At 45.2% G+C, this 20000-nt stretch overlaps 2 protein-coding genes across 2 annotated transcripts in view; both read left to right on the top strand.

Moving 5' to 3' along the window:
• LOC311307223 (extracellular matrix protein 2) overlaps positions 1-2820 on the top strand; it is a gene marked incomplete at its 5' end in the record, with an annotated part of 16071 nt that extends 13251 nt beyond the window's left edge. The window contains 2 exons of the mRNA XM_084436021.1: positions 1093-1419; positions 2427-2820. Coding sequence (XP_084292147.1) covers positions 1093-1419; positions 2427-2607 — 508 coding nt within the window. The 3' untranslated portion in view covers positions 2608-2820. The remainder of the gene's footprint in view (positions 1-1092; positions 1420-2426) is intronic.
• A 16288-nt stretch (positions 2821-19108) lies between these two features.
• bgnb (biglycan b) overlaps positions 19109-20000 on the top strand; it is a 26564-nt gene continuing 25672 nt past the window's right edge. The window contains exon 1 of the mRNA XM_084462050.1: positions 19109-19239. The gene's annotated coding sequence lies outside the window, so the exon portion shown is untranslated. The remainder of the gene's footprint in view (positions 19240-20000) is intronic.

Here is a 20000-nt window from a genome sequence, read left to right as displayed (position 1 = left end):
CCCTGACCCCCCAACACTCCCCCTCTACCCCCCAGTCCTAACCCTGACCCCCCAACACTCCCCCTCTACCCCCCAGTCCTAACCCTGACCCCCCAACACTCCCCCTCTACCCCCCAGTCTTAACCCTCAACCCCAACACTCCCCCTCTACCCCCCAGTCCTAACCCTGACCCCCCAACACTCCCCCTCTACCCCCCTGTCCTAACCCTGACCTCCAACACTCCCCCTCTACCCCCTGTCCTAACCCTAACCCCCCAACACTCCCCCTCTACCCCCCAGTCCTAACCCTGACCTCCAACACTCCCCCTCTACCCCCCTGTCCTAACCCTGACCCCCCCAACACTCCCCCTCTACCCCCCTGTCCTAACCCTGACCCCCCAACACTCCCCCTCTACCCCCTGTCCTAACCCTGACCTCCAACACTCCCCCTCTATCCCCCTGTCCTAACCCTGACCTCCAACACTCCCCCTCTACCCCCCAGTCCCAAGCCTAACCCCCAACACTCCCCCTCTACCCCCCAGTCTTAACCCTCAACCCCAACACTCCCCCTCTACCCCCCTGTCCTAACCCTGACCCCCCAACACTCCCCCTCTACCCCCCTGTCCTAACCCTGACCCCCCAACACTCCCCCTCTACCCCCCTGTCCTAACCCTGACCCCCCAACACTCCCCCTCTACCCCCTGTCCTAACCCTGACCCCCCAACACTCCCCCTCTACCCCCTGTCCTAACCCTGACCCCCCAACACTCCCCCTCTACCCCCTGTCCTAACCCTGACCCCCCAACACTCCCCCTCTACCCCCTGTCCTAACCCTCAATACCTGGACCGCTGCCATCACTGTTTTCACTGCTTGGAATGCACTCTGAATCATTTTGTGTGTTTGTGTGTGTGTGTTTGTATGTGTGTGTGGGTGTGTGTGTGTGTGTGTGTGTGTGTGTGTGTGTGTGTGTGTGGGGGGGGGGGTGGGTGTGTAAATGTATGTGTGTGTGTTGTGTGTGTATGTATGTATGTTTGTCTGTGTGTGTGTGTGTGTGTGTGTGTATAAATGTATGTGTGTGTGTGTATGTTTGTGTGTGTGTGTGTTCTCTGTTCAGTGAGCTGGAGACCCTGGACCTGTCCCATAACCGGTTCAGCTCCGTGCCCCTGAGCCTGCCCAGCTCGCTGCGTCAGCTGACCTTACAGCACAACGGCATCACTCGGGTCCCCGCCAGGGTGTTCCATCACATGCGTCCTGGCCTGGTGTCACTTTCTCTGTCCCACAACGACCTGGAGGACGACGGTGTCCAGGTCGCCTCCTTCCTCGGGCTCTACCGTTCACTCGCAGAGCTCCAATTGGACCATAACCACCTGGGGACGGTCCCTCGCTGCGCGCGCCAGTTCAAGAACCTGCGGGTGCTGAGACTCGACCACAATCAGATCAGGTACGACCAAGACTCGACCATAATCACACAAGTATGGCTGAGACTCGACCATAATCAGATCAAGTACGACCGAGACTCGACCACAGTCAGATCAAGTATGGCTGAGACTCGACCATAATCAGATCAAGTATGGCTGAGACTCGACCATAATCAGATCAGGTACGACCAAGACTCGACCACAATCAGATCAAGTACAACCAAGACTCGACCACAATCAGATCAAGTATGGCTGAGACTCGACCATAATCAGATCAAGTATGGCTGAGACTCGACCATAATCAGATCAAGTATGGCTGAGACTCGACCATAATCAGATCAAGTATGGCTGAGACTCGACCATAATCAGATCAAGTACGGCTGAGACTCGACCATAATCAGATCAAGTACGGCTAAGACTCGACCATAATCAGAGCAGGTACGACTGCACAACATCTTAGTTGAATGTGTGTTGATATTTAGTTGAGTATATTTACCTGAACTAGTACTGGTGCTGTTGGTGTGACTAAATGTATGGTCACGCAAGGGGATTGGGATCCCATCAGCATACAGTAGGCAGCCACGTTTCGCCCTGAGGCAACGAGAGCCAATCAGGGAGCTCCATATAGATGAGTGAGCGCCTGTGTGCTTCCTGCTCGGGAAGCCAGGGACCAATTGGAGCGCAGGAAGACTAATGTCCAGGCCTAATCTCCCAATCACAGAGCTTGCTTTGGAAGGATGCCCAGACGGACCTAGTATACCCCCGTGCTCACCAATATTATTCAAAACGTACCCTTCTACCCAAAGTGTGTACTGCAAAGTTTTCTACTGAAAAGTGTCCTGCAACGTGTGTGTGTGTGCCCTTCCAGAACCCTTAGACCATTAGTTTGGCTGAACAGAAACACAACAGTGCTCTTCACGCATGAGGGGTTTTTAGAGTGTACAGAACACTCTGGGGTTGAACACTCAGAGCATGAAACCGTGCTAGTTGATGATGTGTGTGTGTGTGTGTCTGTGTGTGTGTGTTCCAGGACCGTGCGGAAGGGGATGGTGTGTCAGCTGCGTGTAGAGTCTGAGTCTCCGCTGGCCTCCCTGCACCTGGAGAACAATCAGCTGGAGGTGTGGAAGATCCCCCCCAGCGCCTTCTCCTGCCTGGGGGACCCTCATAGCGTGGTCCTGGAGCCCCAGCAGCCCCCAGCGCACGGGAGATAGGCTTTTCTCTCTCTCACACACACACACACACGCACACACACACACACACATGCACACATACACACACACACGCACACACACATATACTCACACATATACTCACACATACAAACACGTACGCATGTACACATGTACAAACACGCGCACACACACATACACACACGCACACACACACTTACGTACACACACACATTTCTGGGGGGGGTTAATGTTCTTCCTTCAGCCCCATGCTCCATCACACTTCTCTCTCATTTCAACACGTTATTGATTAGTCCTCTGTTATTCTGGCATTCTGTCGTTGTATGATGCTTCACCAATGGTGGTGGTGATGATGATGATGATGATGGTGGTGGTGATGATGATGATGAGGAGGAGGATGAGGATGAGGATGATGAGGATGACTCATACTGTACTGTATGTATCAATACAAATGTGTGTGTTAGCCCACTGAAGCAGAGCTGAAACGGATGTGTTTGTATGAGATTACTCCTGTGGTGGAAAATAAAGCAGCGTTCAGTACTGAACAAGCCCAGAGCTGCCCTCGCCTGTGTGCTGAACTGGACTGGAGGACTGGGGGTGTGTTGTGGGGTCGGGATCCATCACCAGATCCAACACCAGATCTATCACTAGATCTATCACTAGATCTATCACCTATCACTAGATCTATTACCTATCACTAGATCTATCACCTATCACTAGATCTATCACCTATCACTAGATCTATCACCAGATCTATCGCCAGATCTATTACCTATCACTAGATTTATCATCTATCACTAGATTTATCATCTATCACTAGATCTAACACCTATCACCAAATCTATCACATATCACTAGATCTTGTTTGTGTCCTATTCTGTCTTTGTATTGAATGTCCTGTCTGTCTGTAACTTTGTGTTGTGTTGCCACAGTTTGTCTGACCAGGTATCTCTTGAGAATGTGACCCAATGAGATTTACCTGTCTAAATAACCTGTCCAAATTAAGGCTCAATAAATATATATACACACTATATGGACAAAAGTGTTGACCCACCTACACATTACAACTACAGGAGCTTTTATGACATCCCATTTTAAATTAATAGGCATTAATATGGAGTTGGTCCCCCTTTGCAGTTATAACAGCTTCCACTCTTCTGGGAAGGCTTTCTACAAGATTTTGGAGTGTGTCTGTGGGAATTTTTGCCCATTCATCCAGAAGAGCATTTGTGAGGTCAGGTACAGCTTTTTGGACGAGAGGGCCTTTATGGACCTTGCTTTGTGCACTTGGGCACAGTCATGCTGGAACAGAAAAGGGCCTTCCCCAAACTGTTCCCATAAAGTTGGAATGATAGAATTGTCCAAAATGTTTTGGTAAGCTGAAGCATTAACATTTCCCTTCACTGGAACTAAGAGGCCTAGGCCAACCCCCCCAAAAAACACCATTATCCCTCCTTCATCAAAGCTGGTATGTCCCAATACTTTCTCCATATACTGTAGTGTATATATACAGTATATCACCAGATCTATCACCAGATCTATCTCCTATCACCAGATCTATCTCCTATCACCAGATCTATCTCCTATCACCAGATCTATCTCCTATCACTAGATCTATCTCCTATCACCAGATCTATCTCCTATCACCAGATCTATCTCCTATCACCAGATCTATCTCCTATCACCAGATCTATCACCAGATCTATCCTATCACTAGATCTATCTCCTATCACTAGATCTATCACCAGATCTATCTCCTATCACTAGATCTATCACCAGATCTATCTCCTATCACTAGATCTATCACTAGATCTATCTCCTATCACCAGATCTATCTCCTATCACCAGATCTATCTCCTATCACTAGATCTATCTCCTGTCACCAGATCTATCTCCTATCACCAGATCTATCTCCTATCACCAGATCTATCTCCTGTCACCAGATCTCACCAGATCTATCTCCTATCACCAGATCTATCTCCTATCCCCAGATCATCACTAGATGTATCATATATCACCAGATCATCACTAGATTTATCACCTATCATCAGATCATCACTAGATTTATCATCAGATCTATGACCAGATCTACCGTATTACATATGTCACCTATCACCAGATCAATCACGTATCATCATATCTATCACCAGATCTACCACCAGATCAATCACCTATCATCAGATCTATCACCAGATCTATCACCAGATCAATCACCTATCATCATATCTATCACCAGATCTACCACCAGATCAATCACCTATCATCAGATCTATCACCAGATCTATCACCAGATCAATCACCTATCATCAGATCTATCACCAGATCTATCACCAGATCAATCACCTATCATCAGATCTATCACCAGATCTACCACCAGATCAATCACCTATCACCAGATCTATCACCAGATCAATCACCTATCATCAGATCTATCACCAGATCTATCACCAGATCAATCACCTATCATCAGATCTATCACCAGATCTATTGAAATGTATTTCAGTCTGCGTTATATCACTAGATCCATCAACAGATCCATCACACGATCTATCAACAGATCCATCATCAGATTTATCATTAGACCTATCATCTGATCTATCATCAGATTTATCATCAGATCTATTATAAGATCTATCACCAGATTTATCATTAGACCTATCATCTGATCTATCATCAGATTTATCACCAGATCTATCATCAGATCTATTATAAGATCTATCACCAGATTTATCATCAGACCTATCATCTGATCTATCATCTGATCTATCATCAGATCTATCATCAGATCTATTATAAGATCTATCACCAGATTTATCATCAGACCTATCATCTGATCTATCATCTGATCTATCATCAGATCTATCATCAGATCTATCATCTGATCTATCATCAGATCTATCATCAGATTTATCATCAGATTTATCACCAGATCTATCAGCCATGCTTCAGAAACACTGAGGCTCCTGAGTATGAGGAGAGTGTGTGAGGTCAGACTGTGAGGAGGCAGGTGTGTGTGTGTCTAAATGTGAGACCCTAACACTACCCCCTGTGATTCCCCCAGATGTGTGTGTGTGTGTGTGTGCGTCAGAGAGGAGGGTTGAGGGAAGGAGGTGTAGGAATGATTATTTGGGTTAGCAGTGAGGGAGGGAGAGACACAGATGGGTAGAAAGACAGGGGTGGAAACCCACAACTTTTCTGACAAGAGAACAGCTGTTTTGAAGAATCCAATACTTGTTCTGACAACCTAAAAGATGCACTGATCTGTAAACCTCTGACTGGTCCTGGCAGCACAGAGGAAGTGAGGGGGCAGAGAGAGGAGGAGGAGAGCTGAGGGAGGGGAAGAGAGAACCAAAGAGGAGAAAAGCAACTTGGAGGAGGAGAAGGGAGGTGAGAACGGAGGGAGGAGAGGAGAGGAACTGAGAGGATGGGAGGAGAGAGGGGGGGGGGTAGGAGGAGAGAGAGAGAGACACACACACACACACAGGAGGGTGGAAACAGTAAGTGAGTGAGTGGGTGAGTGAGTGAGTGAGTGAGTGAGTTGAGAGAGAGAGAGAGAGAGAGAGAGAGGAAGAGAGAAAGGGAGGAGAGGAGAGGAACTGAGAGGATGGGAGGAGAGAGGGGGGGGAGAGAGAGAGAGAGAGAGAGAGAGACACACACACAGGAGGGTGGAAACAGTAAGTGAGTGAGTGGGTGAGTGGGTGAGTGAGTGAGTGAGTGAGTGAGTTGAGAGAGAGAGAGAGAGAGAGAGAGGGAGGAGAGTAGAGTTGTTTCCGAGCTTCCCTCCCATTTGGGGAGCCTCCGGAGCCCTGGTGTCCAGCCAACCTTATTGACAAAGTGACTCCATGGATCTCAATGTTCCCTTCTCTCTTTCTCCCTCCATGCTTGCCTTTCTCTCCACATCTCCTCCCCCTCGTCTCCCCCCCGGTCTCTCCCCCGGTCTCTCCTGCTGAGCCTACACTCTCTTTCTCCAGCTCTCTTTGTCTTTCAAGAACGTTCTCTCCACTTTCCTACAGCCTGTCACTCTTTCTCTCTTTTTCTGTTCTTTTCCCGTCTCGCTTCCTTTCTCCCCTCATCTCTCTCTCTCTCTCTCCCTCCCCTCTCTCTCTCTCTCTCTCTCTCTCTCTCCTCTCTCTCTCCCTCCCCTCTCTCTCTCTCTCTCTCTCTCTCTCCCTCCCCTCTCTCTCTCTCTCTCTCTCTCCCTCCCCTCTCTCCCTCTCTCTCTCTCTCTCTATCTCTCTCTCTCACTCTCTCTACAGTTATTCAGTAGTTGTGAAAAAGTCCACAACGAGCCTTTCTTCAGGCTGGGCTCTTCCCTGGAGGAGAGACCGTCTGAGAGCTCTGTTACGTGTGTCTGACGTCTGTGTCTGTGTGTGGCGTGTGTCACTTCTGTCTGTGATGTGTCTTGGGTTAGTAAAGGGGGGTTAGGGTTTAGGGATACACAGACTAACTTGGGTTAGTAAAGGGGGGTTAGGGCTTAGGGATACACAGACTAACTTGGGTTAGTAAAGGGGGGTTAGGGCTTAGGGATACACAGACTAACTTGGGTTAGTAAAGGGGGGTTAGGGTTTAGGGAAACACAGACTAACTTGGGTTAGTAAAGGGGGGTTAGGGTTTAGGGAAACACAGACTAACTTGGGTTAGTAAAGGGGGGTTAGGGTTTAGGGAAACACAGACTAACTTGGGTTAGTAAAGGGGGGTTAGGGCTTAGGGATACACATACTAACTTGGGTTAGTAAAGGGGGGTTAGGGCTTAGGGATACACATACTAACTTGGGTTAGTAAAGGGGGGTTAGGGCTTAGGGATACACATACTAACTTGGGTTAGTAAAGGGGGGTTAGGGCTTAGGGATACACATACTAACTTGGGTTAGTAAAGGGGGGTTAGGGCTTAGGGATACACATACTAACTTGGGTTAGTAAAGGGGGGTTAGGGTTTAGGGATACACAGACTAACTTGGGTTAGTAAAGGGGGGTTAGGGCTTAGGGATACACAGACTAACTGTAGTTAGTCATTGTTACTCTGGCCTGTTTTAGTCGCTGGTCTCAAGGTCTCATCTTCCAGACAATTAGCAATAGAAACAGACAATAGAGCAGCAAGAACAGAGAGGACCCTGGGAGAGTGATGCAATGTCTCTGAGATATGTTGCAGCTCGAATAGGCTATATACTGTATTGTTTGACAATCTGTAGCACATTTATAAATGCATTTCCTGGATCATTTATTATAAAGTATGAATTCTATTCATTGGGGTGTCATGAAAAGCTAATACTTGAGAGATTTACTATAATAGCCAGAGCCTTGCTCTCACAAATTCTCTTTTAAATATAACTTATGTGACAGCTAGCTTGTTAATTCAGATGTGGTTTGCGTTATGCAGCCTGACTTATAATCATGCTGTCCACCCCCTTTGAGAAACGTCTGTCAGAGTTGCTCTGAATCTCCGAGCGTTTAGTAGAACGCGTCGTTGGGCGGCGTGCTCTGTGGACGAGGCCCAGCATGACTTACGGGAGCTGTGCACACTTCCTGTGTTCCCCTGGCAGTGTTGGGGCTGGCACTAGAGTAAGATTTAAAACGGAGAACAGGGACCCACACAAAGCCTTGAGCTGAACATGGACCCCCCCAGCCAAACCATGGGAGAGCGGGTGTGTGTGTGTGTGTGTGTGTTGTGTGTGTGTGTGTGTGTGTGTGTGTGTGTGTGTGGTGGGGGGGTGGGGGGGTGGGGGGTGGAGGGAAGCACAGAGAGAGAGGGGGACTGAGAAACAGGGGGTAGAGAGGGAGATATGGAGAAGGAGGAGAGGTGTGTGGAAGATAGAGATATAGGGAAAGAGCTGGCAAGAGAGAGAGAGAGAGGGAGAGAGAGAGAGAGAGAGAGAGAGGCTGAGGTTTATGGGTGGAAGTTTGTAGCTGTACTGTATACAGGGTTAGGGTCAGTATTGTATATACTGAATGTATTCCTGGAAAAGCATGTAAAGAACAAGGTGGCTCAATGTGTTACACTGTCGCCTCACAACAAGAAGATCCTGGGCCTTTCTCTGTGGAGTTTGCATGTTCTCCCCGTGTTCACTAGGGTTTCCCCCATAAAGAACCCAATATGAAAAACATGCAGAAGAACAGCTAACATTCTGTCCCTGGTGAAGACAGACAGGAGCACTTGGTTGGTCCCCGCTGCCTACTGTCTGCTCCCGGCTGCCCTCGGGGGAAGGATGATGGGATGGGTTAAGAGCAGGAGAAGAGTTTCATCGGTGGACGCTCCTGTCACTCGTGTGTGTGTGTGTGTGTGTGTGTGTGTGTGTGTGTGTACAGTATGTGTTTTGGTGTTGCATCTCCCCACACCATGTCATGTGTCACTGTATGATGAATAAAGATTTTTGTTTGTTACAAGATTGTGTGTTTGTGTCAGAATGCACCCACACATGCAGCCTAGCACACACACACACACACACACACACACACACACACACACACACACACACACACACACACACACACACACACCCTCTCTCTCTCTCTCTCTCCCTCCCTTTGTCTGGGCATGTAATCACATGTTAGATGTCATCTCTCAGTCTTGTGCATGCGGTGCAGCCTCCTTCATGGTAATTGTACACCATTTTAGCACATAACTGTCTAAGAAACCACACGCCACATTTACACTCCTGACCTGGCACATACTGAACTGTACATGCACAACCCTAACTCTCCCAAAGGCCACAGCTCACCAGAACCTTGATAATTGTCTGTAAAACATATTAGTATATTAATTTTAAGTGTATATGAATAAACATTCTCATTCTCATAACTTTCATATCTACCACAGCTCACCCAGAACCATCATATCTAACCACAGCTCATCCAGAACATCATATAATAATAATAATAATAATAATAATAATACAACTTTATTTGTATAGCATCTTTCATACAAATAAATGCATCTCCAAATGCTTTAGAACAATTTATATGCTTCACATAAAAATAGACATAAAGTTACAAAAAACAGGAAAATAAGATGGAAGATAAAACACAATAAAAGATAAAGATAAGAAATCAAGTAAAATACCTCAATTTAATAAAATATTGTACTGGTGAAATATACATAAAAAGTGCAGTAGCATGTAAGGCAAAGGGACCTTCAAAGCTAAAGTGAAGAGATATGTTTTTAGCTTTCTTTTAAAACTATTTAGCGAGCTGGCTTCCCTGATATCTATAGGTATCGTGTTCCATACTGTAGCTTTGAGTCATAATTGACAAAGGCTGTACTCCTGATCTTCTTCCAACTGTTGCTGGGAACTTCTAATAAACCAGCAGTGGATGATCACAGTATTCTTGAAGGCACGTAGTTGGCAATGTAGCTTGGTCCTCGCCAATTAAGGGCTTTATGTATAAGGAGGAGGATCATGAAATCAACTCTAAATGTTACTGGAAGCCAATGCAGAGCAGCTAAGACTGGACTAATGTGCTCTCTGCTTTTGGTTCTGATTAATATTAAAGCTGCAGAGTTTTGAATGAGCTGAAGTCTCTCAGTGTTTTTTGGGGGAGGCCAGTAAAGAGTTCATTACAGTAATCAGATTGAAATAAAAGCATGAATCAATTTTTCTTAATCTATTTGATTTATAAATGGCTGTACTTTATCTATGTTTCTCAGGTGGAAAATTAGGTTTTCGTCACATTGATAATATGGGACTTGAGGCTTAGATATGAATCTAAAATAACAATAAGACTTCACCTCAGATTTAATCCAGGATGTCAGTTTCCTCAGACTTTTAAACAGCATTTCTCGTTTTGGTTCGGGCCGGGTCCGCCCCAGCTTGCCCCCTGCTCCCAGTCTGCTTGCTCCTTGCCCCCGGTCCAGACCCTCATCCCTGCCCCAGACCCCTGGTTCGCCCCTGCTCACCCCCTGTTCCCGGCCTGGATCCCTGACCCTGAGCTCCTGGGCTTCTTGGACCGTCCTGGACCCTGAGCACCTCCCCTCATAGTGACTGTTCCTACACTCCCCCCAGAGACTTTTGCACATTGATCACACTGTCACAAGCTCTTGTTCTGCCTCCTTGTGTGTTTGGTCTTGTGTTCGTTGTCTTGTCTTCTATGTTGGTTTGTGTCCTCCCAGCCCTAGCTCTAGACACCTGTCCTTCACTAGTCCCATGTCCCTCCAGTCCCTCCACTCCTGTCCCTCTAGCTTAGTCTTCCCTTCTAGCCCCCTCCTTGTGTTTCTAGACTCCCTCTAGTTTCCCCTAGTGTCCTGCCCAGTCCCATTCCCTGTCCTAGCCTCGTTCCCTGTTCCCTTCCCTCTGTCCTTGTGTTGGTGTCATGTTGGACTCCCTCCATCCTTGTCTGGGTGATTGTCTGCACCTGTGTCTCGTGTCTTGTTGCACACCTGTATGTTGTTCCTTGATTGTTCTCCCAGAGTATATATTCCCTCCTGTTTCCTTTGTTCTCTGTCCGTTCATTGTCTATGTTAATGTGTTACTCCCAGTGTTCCTCGGTTTTCTTTTGAGTTTTGAAAGAAAAACATATTTTTGAACCTGCACTTCCTGCCTGCCATGTGCTTTTGGGTCCTCCACCACTCTCAAACCTTAACACCTCTTTTTGTTTTAGGACCAATCAGTAGGATTTCAGCTTTAAGAAGATATTATTGCTCATCCATTTATTGATTGCTAGAAAACAGTAATAGAGTTTATGGCTGCAGTATCATTTGGTTCAGCAGAGATGTACAGTTGTGTGTCATATCTAACCACAGCTCTCCCAGAACTGTCATTTCTAACCACAGAGCCGTCATACATTATCTAACCACAGCTCACCCAGAACTATTATACAGTATCTAACCACAGCTCTCCCAGAACTATTATACAGTATCTTAACCACAGCTCACCAGAACCTTCATAACCACAGCGCACCCAGAACTGTCATTTCTAACCACAGCTCACCAGAACCATCATATCAAATTAGCCCAGTAGTTAATATGTAGTGTTTGAACAGGTGTATTCTGGAATCTGGTTTGCAGTTTATCTGCCATGTATGGACAACTCCCATTTGTATACCTCTTTCTACTTGTCAAGTCATCAATTGTAACAAAACAAAAATAATTGACCCTGTCTTTCCCCCACTAACTTAGTTCCCTCAGTCCAGAACCCATGACTTCCCTCCACAGCTCCTTCCAGCAACACTTTAATAAATGTAACCTTTGTGATTTTGAATCACGTCTTTGTCTTCCTTCCTTCTTTCCTTCCTTCCTTCCTTCCATTTATTGTAATGAGGGGTGTAGTGGAGGGTAAATTCGGGTTTCCCACCTCTTTAAAATAAGACAGAGTTTACTCAGCTATTTCCTGATCAACTGTGTTAATCAATGAGGGAAACTGTACTCAAAAGGGTTTACCCCCCTCTGTATTTACCACTACATCCCTGATTGTGACTAAAGATGTTGCATTATCCCCATTTATATTGTAAAATGACTTTGATTGTTACTCAAGGCTCTCCGGTGTTTGAAAAGAAACCCAGGCGTTAACTACCCATTTTCTTCTTAAGTAGTCACATTTAGATTCTGAATAGAATGCACTGAGAGCCTATGAGCGGGGAAGTGCAGAAAAATTACTGCTGAGATTTTTCTTCTATTTCATACATGGAACATGGAATCAACTGTACTGTCACTCAAAAATCATAATTTACACAACGATCTATATTATATTAGATTCAATTTTGCACCGTAGCATACAAGTACTGGGACAACCAAATGCAGTAGTAGACTAATGCATTTGACATTGCGAATAGTGATTTTTCTGAAATGCGTGTCATAACGATCCAATGCCATGTTCATTTGCACCTAAAGTACATTAAACCACAGATTTTACAATTTTTGAATTATTATTTGAAAAGATATTTTGCTTTTTCCCCTTATTTGTTTAGTCACCATAAGGTAGCCATCTTTAATATCACTGGCCTGAGTTTATTTGCTGTCGTCACTTCCATGACCTCTGTAAGCCAAGTGATCTCTCTTTTTTCCTGACATGCCTGCTCACTCCAACTCTGACTAGGCATGCTCAAATGTCCTGACTCGTCATGGAAATTCTCAGACGTAGCCAATGGTACGTGACGCACTGCATCATCTCGAGCCTCCAACACTCAATCATTGGCCTGGTGTGTCAGGGGCTTTCGATGCAAATGCATGCAACTGGTTTCAGGATTACCTATCAAATAAAATGCAAGCTGTTTTAGTAGATGCGTTTAAATCTCCCTTTCTGACCCTAAAGAAAGGAGTCCCTCAAAGATATATTTTTGGTCTCTTACTTTCTACCATTTACATCAACGATATTGCTTCTAATCTGTACTGCTCATTTCTATGCTGATGACATGGCACTCTATACAACAGCGCCCACTGCCAGTGAAGCCCTCCTGCTACTTCAATCAGCTTTCAATTCCATTCAACACATTAGCAAAACTGAAACCGGTTCTAAATGCCACTAAAACTGAAATCATGATCTTCTTCATCAAGGGCCCTGATCCGCTGCTGGCACATCTCACCACTCGACAGAAGATGGAAATAGAATGTGTGCAGGAATATACAATAAGTATTTAGGCATCTAGCTAGACGATAATCTATCTTTCTGCCACCGTAGCATTTATTTAACCACATCACCCAGAACCATCATATCTAACCACATCACCCAGAACCATCATATCTAACCACATCACCCAGAACCATCATATCTGTATCTAACTACATCATCCAGAACCATCATATCTAACCACATCATCCAGAACCATCATATCTAACCACATCATCCAGAACCATCATATCTAACCACATCATCCAGAACCATCATATCTAGCCACATCACCCAGAACCATCATATCTGTATCTAACTACATCATCCAGAACCATCATATCTAACCACATCATCCAGAACCATCATATCTAACCACATCATCCAGAACCATCATATCTAACCACATCATCCAGAACCATCATATCTAACCACATCACACAGAACCATCATATCTAGCCACATCACCCAGAACCATCATATCTAATCACATCATCCAGAACCATCATATCTAACCACATCACCCAGAACCATCATATCTACCTACATCACCCAGAACCATCATAGCTAACTACATCACCCAGAACCATCATATCTAACCACATCATCCAGAACCATCATATCTAACCACATCACCCAGAACCATCATATCTAACCACATCACCCAGAACCATCATATCTAGCCACATCACCCAGAACCATCATATCTGTATCTAACTACATCATCCAGAACCATCATATCTAATCACATCATCCAGAACCATCATATCTAACCACATCATCCAGAACCATCATATCTAGCCACATCACCCAGAACCATCATATCTGTATCTAACTACATCATCCAGAACCATCATATCTAACCACATCATCCAGAACCATCATATCTAACCACATCATCCAGAACCATCATATCTAACCACATCAAACAGAACCATCATATCTAACCACATCATCCAGAACCATCATATCTAACCACATCATCCAGAACCATCATATCTAACCACATCAAACAGAACCATCATATCTAGCCACATCACCCAGAACCATCATATCTAATCACATCAACCAGAACCATCATATCTAACCACATCACCCAGAACCATCATATCTACCTACATCACCCAGAACCATCATAGCTAACTACATCACCCAGAACCATCATATCTAACTACATCACCCAGAACCAACCATCATATCTAACTACATCACCCAGAACCATCATATCTAACAATGGTAGCTCCTCTCAGCCTTCCAGGTCTAGACCTCCATCGACTGTATGCGCTGTGCTGGCCAGCACAACAAACTGGGATTCAAAACAACACACAGGCCTTGAACTGGAACTCTGACCTGACAGATGGAACCATGAAGACCCTGTCAACTGTCCCAGCATGCATCATGCCACTGTCAAACTGACATGCCTTCGGGCTGAACATACGGTTAGTGTCACAGAGATGAAAGGCACAGTCGTTTATCAGAGTTTAGTCAGTCAGAATTTGACCTGAGAGAATGGTCATGTCTCTCTCTCTCTCTCTCTCTCTCTCTCTCTCTATCTCTCTCTCTCTCCTACCCCTCTCTCTCGGCCTTTTCTACCCGGCGACAGCAGCTTCCTGTGTTTGTTATTGGAGGAGGAGGGGAGCCCTGGCCGATAGAATGAAAACGATCGGTACACACACAAGAACAAGGCAGGCAAAACATTCCTCAGTTTGACACAGAGGGCAGGACAGAGAGAGAGGGAGAGAAAGAGGGAGAGAAAGAGAGTGAGGAAGAGAAATAGAAAGAGGGAGATAAAGTCTTGAAGCAGTTGCTTGCATAAGAGTGCTTAGGCTTGGCAAGCAAAGCCAACCTTCTTAGTGGACCAAGTGTCTAAAGTTAGTGTCCTTTCATTCTACCATAGCTTTCTGGCTGTCTCTAAATGTAAAGGCTAGACAGTTATAGCAACTCAACCGTCATCTGCACTCGCTGAAAACCAAACAGACATTATGTGGATTTATCCTATAGAACCAGTAATGAGCATGTCTAAACCTGATTAGAATGGTACTACACATAATTAGAACAATACTCCAATTCAATTAATCAACTTGTAGAGGCTCTGCACATCATATTCCAGTACCACACTAGTGACTCACGCACACACGGTTAGCCAAAAAGTTTTTAATTTGACTGCATAGCCTTCAGCTACAGACCAGGACCATAATTAACCAACCCACAGAGAGAGAGAGAGAGAGAGAGAGAGAGAGACAGAGACAGAGTGAGAGGAAGGGGGAGAGAGACACGGTGTATTGAAAAAGAAAGAGAATGTCAAGTGTTTGTGTATGCATGCATACATGTGTGTATTAGGGGTTTCACAGACTAGGCGTGTGTTTACTGTATGTGTGTGTGAGAGAGAAAGAGAGCAGTAAAGCTGAACAGTACACAGCAGGTCCTGAATGTCATTTAACCTGTGAGAGAATGTAAGGAGTTAGAGAGAATCTCTCAAAGCGTTTATCAAACCCTCCTACCCAACCAACACCCCCACAGGCCCTCACACATGCTTGATTCCAGATGGCCCCACTACAAATGGCTACACTACATGATAGTAATGGTAATGGTGATGGCAATGGTGATGGTTATGGTGATGATGACGACAACTACATTCTGATCAGTTGTAGTACACAGCATATGAGTTGATGCACACAGACAGCTCCAACCAGAGCTACCTAGTACTCCACCATTTCACTTTGGGCAGTTTGGCGAAACAGGGGATGAGATACTCTGGTTGTTGGCACTGAGGAGGAGAGAAACAAAAGAAACAGTCATAGAATAACACTGGATCCTGCCAAAGACCAATAGGAAGCAGAAATGGAGAAATCAACAGTACATTTTTAAAACACTACATCCGATATAAACCAAAAGATATCTGAAAAGATGTCAACGATAACCTCACAATGTCAGCAAGAGTTCTAATCCTGACCCAAGTGCTTGAAAACTAGGATATTATATAGATAAGTTATAGTACATTGTTGACAGAAATGGGATCTGGGATATATGATATAATGGAACATATCTCATTTGAAAGAGCGAAACCAAGGAAGCATGATCTGGCATGATTGGATTGGTAGCATCTGAGTACACAAGCACTGTTCGGTGATGTTAGATTGAATACCTTGAGTAGGGTCACACTCGGCTCTCCTACGATGGTCTCATGCTCAGCACTGCAGGAGGTGAATGAAGTAAGATGACACCATGCTGCAGGCCCTGCATTCCCAGGGACTCTGTAACTCCCTGGGCCCTCAGCGTGTGGGCCTCAACGTTACTGTGACTCCTGGCAGGTTCTTTAAAGACATTTCAGACAATAGTCTGTTTGAGCCTAGGCTTCAACTGTCAAAGTTTACTTTGCATTGCTTTTTATATACACGATGAGGAAAGGTCGATAGGCACAACTAGAAGGGCACTTGGAGAGCACAGACCTCAGCTCATGTCGTCAGGCTACAGTGATATCGGGGTACCGATACTTAGAGGGGACAGGCTACATGTCCAAAATATACTGGTGGTGCATCACCGTTGCAGTTTATAAGCAGCTGGGTTTGACACAGCTGGGGTCGGCTAAACAGGACGGTGCTCTTTGGCTCTGCTCTCTGATATAGGCTATCTCAGCTACCTAGCTGGCTATGACAGGACCGACAACAGTAATCTAATGCTAGCTAGCTACAAGCATAACTGGCAGTTTATCTTCGCCATCATTACATTATTTCAGTCCTAATACCTGAAAAGTATCTAGGTAGCTGAATCAATCTTTCCCAAAATGCTATTGAACCTTACCTAGCTGGAAGGTAACAGTGTATCCTAGCCATGGATGTATTGGATGTAAGTAAACATTGCGAAGTAGGATATGCCGGTCTGGTTTATCTGGCATTCAATCTACACCTCCGACTTCAGCCACAGCTCTGGAGCGTGCCACCTGCAGAGGTTCTCGGATGACTCCTCTAGCGTGGGCTGCATCAGGGCAGACGATGAGGAGGAGTACAGGGATGTGGTCAGGAGATTGTTGAATGATCTGAGGAGAACCAGCTCCAACTCAACATCAGCAAGACCAAGGAGCTGGTGGTGTACTTCAGAAGGAACAAGAGGCCCCCAGTCACCATTACCATCCAGGGGAGGATATTGATATGGTAGACTCATACAAGTTCCTGGGAGTGCACCTGAACAACAAACTGGACTGGACTGACAACACTGAGGCTCTCTACAGGAAAGGACAGAGCAGACTGTTCTTCCTCAGGAGGCTCAGGTCCTTTGATGTGTGTAGCAGGCTGCTGTGGATGTTCTACCAGTCTGTTGTAGCCAGCACAGCACACTGTTCTTTGCCATGGCCTGTTGGGGAGGCAGCACCAGGTCTGAGGAGACAAACAAGCTGAACAAGCTGGTGAGGAAGGCCAGCTCTGTCGTGGGGCAACAACTGGACAGCCTGGAGACTATGGTGGAGAGGAGGATGAGGGACAAACTGAAGTCCATCCTGGACACCCCTCTCATCCCCTCTATGATAAGCTGTGGCAGATGGGGAGAACCTTCAGCCACAGGCTCATCCCACCCTGGTGCAAAACTGAGCGGATCAGGTGCTCCTTTGTGCCAGCGACCATCAGTCTATGACAGTACCTGAGTGTTCTGAGTGTTGTCTATGTATGTATGTATGTATGTATGTATGTATGTATGTATGTATGTATGTATGTATGTATGTATGTATGTATGTATATATTCTATATATTCTATATTTACTGTATGTATACATTTCTTGTAATTTATTTAATTTAATCTTTTAGGTATATTCTCTATATTCTTTATATTGCTAGACTATCTATCTATCTATCTATCTATCTATCTATCTATCTATCTATCTATCTATCTATCTATCTATCTATCTATCTAATCTATCTAATCTATCTAATCTGAGACGGCTCTATCACCCCATGATTCAGATCCACTCCAAAATGTGGGTTCTTCCTTTGCCCATGCTACACCCCTCCACTGAGTTTCTTGGAAATCGGTCTGGTAGTTTTTGCGTAATCCTGCTATAACGAACTAACGGACGAACAAACGAATGAACTAACACACAACACTGAAAATATTACCCCCTCCCCGGACTCCATGCTGGGAGGAGGTAATAAAAACCGATTTATAGGCTCTTTGACTCCCTAAAGGCTTGATGCCAAGATACGTCGGTCTATGAGCATGTCATGCTAATAAAGGCATTTTAATTATTTTAAAGAGAGTGCCTTGGAGCCTTTTTGCGATTCAAGCGCTCCTATCAAACATTTTAACCGATTTGGGCAAATCGGTTGAGCATCGGGGAAACGGAGTTGACATCCCTCGTTTGTAATCCATTAAGTCTTTATTGGGTTATGATAAAGTTAGGCAGATGAGCCCCGAGGTGCTGAACGAGGTAACCTATTACTGTACCGGACTGATGCTTTGACATGCTGGGAGCTGGATGGGTTTGAGGAATCTCACGACAGCCTCCAGGTATCAAGCGCGACTGACAGAATTGATTTAATTAGTTTAATTCATGCGACTTTAACTTCACACCTTGTGCAACATTAGAAATACCATAGGCCTATCATTTCTAAATTGTTATAGTTTTGATAAGTACGACATTTTAAGTAGGCTAGGCTAATTTTAACGTTCTGAAATTAATTTTCATCCATCCACCCCCCCCCCTCTCTCTCTGTCTCTCTCTCTCTCTCTCTCTCTCTCTCTCTCTCTCTCACACACACACACACACACACACACACACACACACACACACACACACACACACACACACACACACGCTCTCTCTCTCTCTCTCTCTCTCGCATCCAAGGGGACTGGTGGAACCCCCCTTCTCTCAGTCATTTCCTTGGTTCGTGCAGTTGACTGTAGGCTACTGACACGGTTTGGTTTGGCACGCACTGGCAGAGCTAGGAGTGTCTGGATGTCAGGGGCACCCGGAGAGAGAAGAGAGAAATAACCTACTGAAATCCATGAATGTGTTGAAAAATATCAATATTCACTCAAGCAAAATCCACGTTCTGAAGTCATAAGGACAGAGCGCACTTTATTCACAGTTGAGGATTTATATTGTCTATTCTACTGTAACCCAAAGGTAAGTTTCTGTCTTCAATTTAACTCTTCATTAAATGCAGTTTTACCTGATTGTAATATTCTTTAAATGTAATATTGTTGTAAATAGTAGATATTGGTAGTAGGCTAGTAGCAGCCTAAATGTAGGGTTAAAGGATGAAAACCTTTTTTTTTGTCTATCCCACTAATACAATAGGCTATTAAACTTTAGCATTAGTGTTGTTTTCTCGGGACCATAATGCATTCTCTTAGCCATGTAAAGGGCAGCAGAAGGCTAACATCTCTAAGGATTTGATTTGTCTTAAACCTGCTGCATCGCGCATCTGTCAGGCCACCTTAGTCCGGCGACGATATCTGGGGTGTCGTCTCTACTAGTAGTCGCTAGATGGCGTCATGGAGCTCTGTAAACCCTATTAACGTTATTCAACACATTCTCTGTAGCCAAACTACAGGATTCGCCGCCGCTCCACCTACACTCACCCATGGACTCTTGTTCTGAACCTCCTCGCTCTCTGTTTTATAGTCGGTATTTTTATATTCTACCCAGCATCATCATTTTGGGAGAATAATTATAGTGAAAGGTGCCAATCAAGAGTGCCCGCTCTGCGACACAAGCCGTTAACCCTTTAATATAACAGTCCAAGATTGTGCGGAAAAAAAAGATTATGGTTGTTATGCTCTCTCTCTCTCTCTCTCTATCTCTCTCTCTCTCTCTCTTTCCCCCCCCCCCCCCCTCTCTCTCTCCCTGTCTGTGGTATTACTGTAACAGGTGATGATGTTGTG

Source organism: Borostomias antarcticus, assembly GCF_949987555.1.
Source record: "Borostomias antarcticus genome assembly, chromosome: 3".
Taxonomy (NCBI): Eukaryota; Metazoa; Chordata; class Actinopteri; order Stomiiformes; family Stomiidae; genus Borostomias; species Borostomias antarcticus.
The sequence above is the reverse complement of the archived record's forward strand: the minus strand, read 5'-3'. Positions and strand labels throughout refer to the sequence as shown.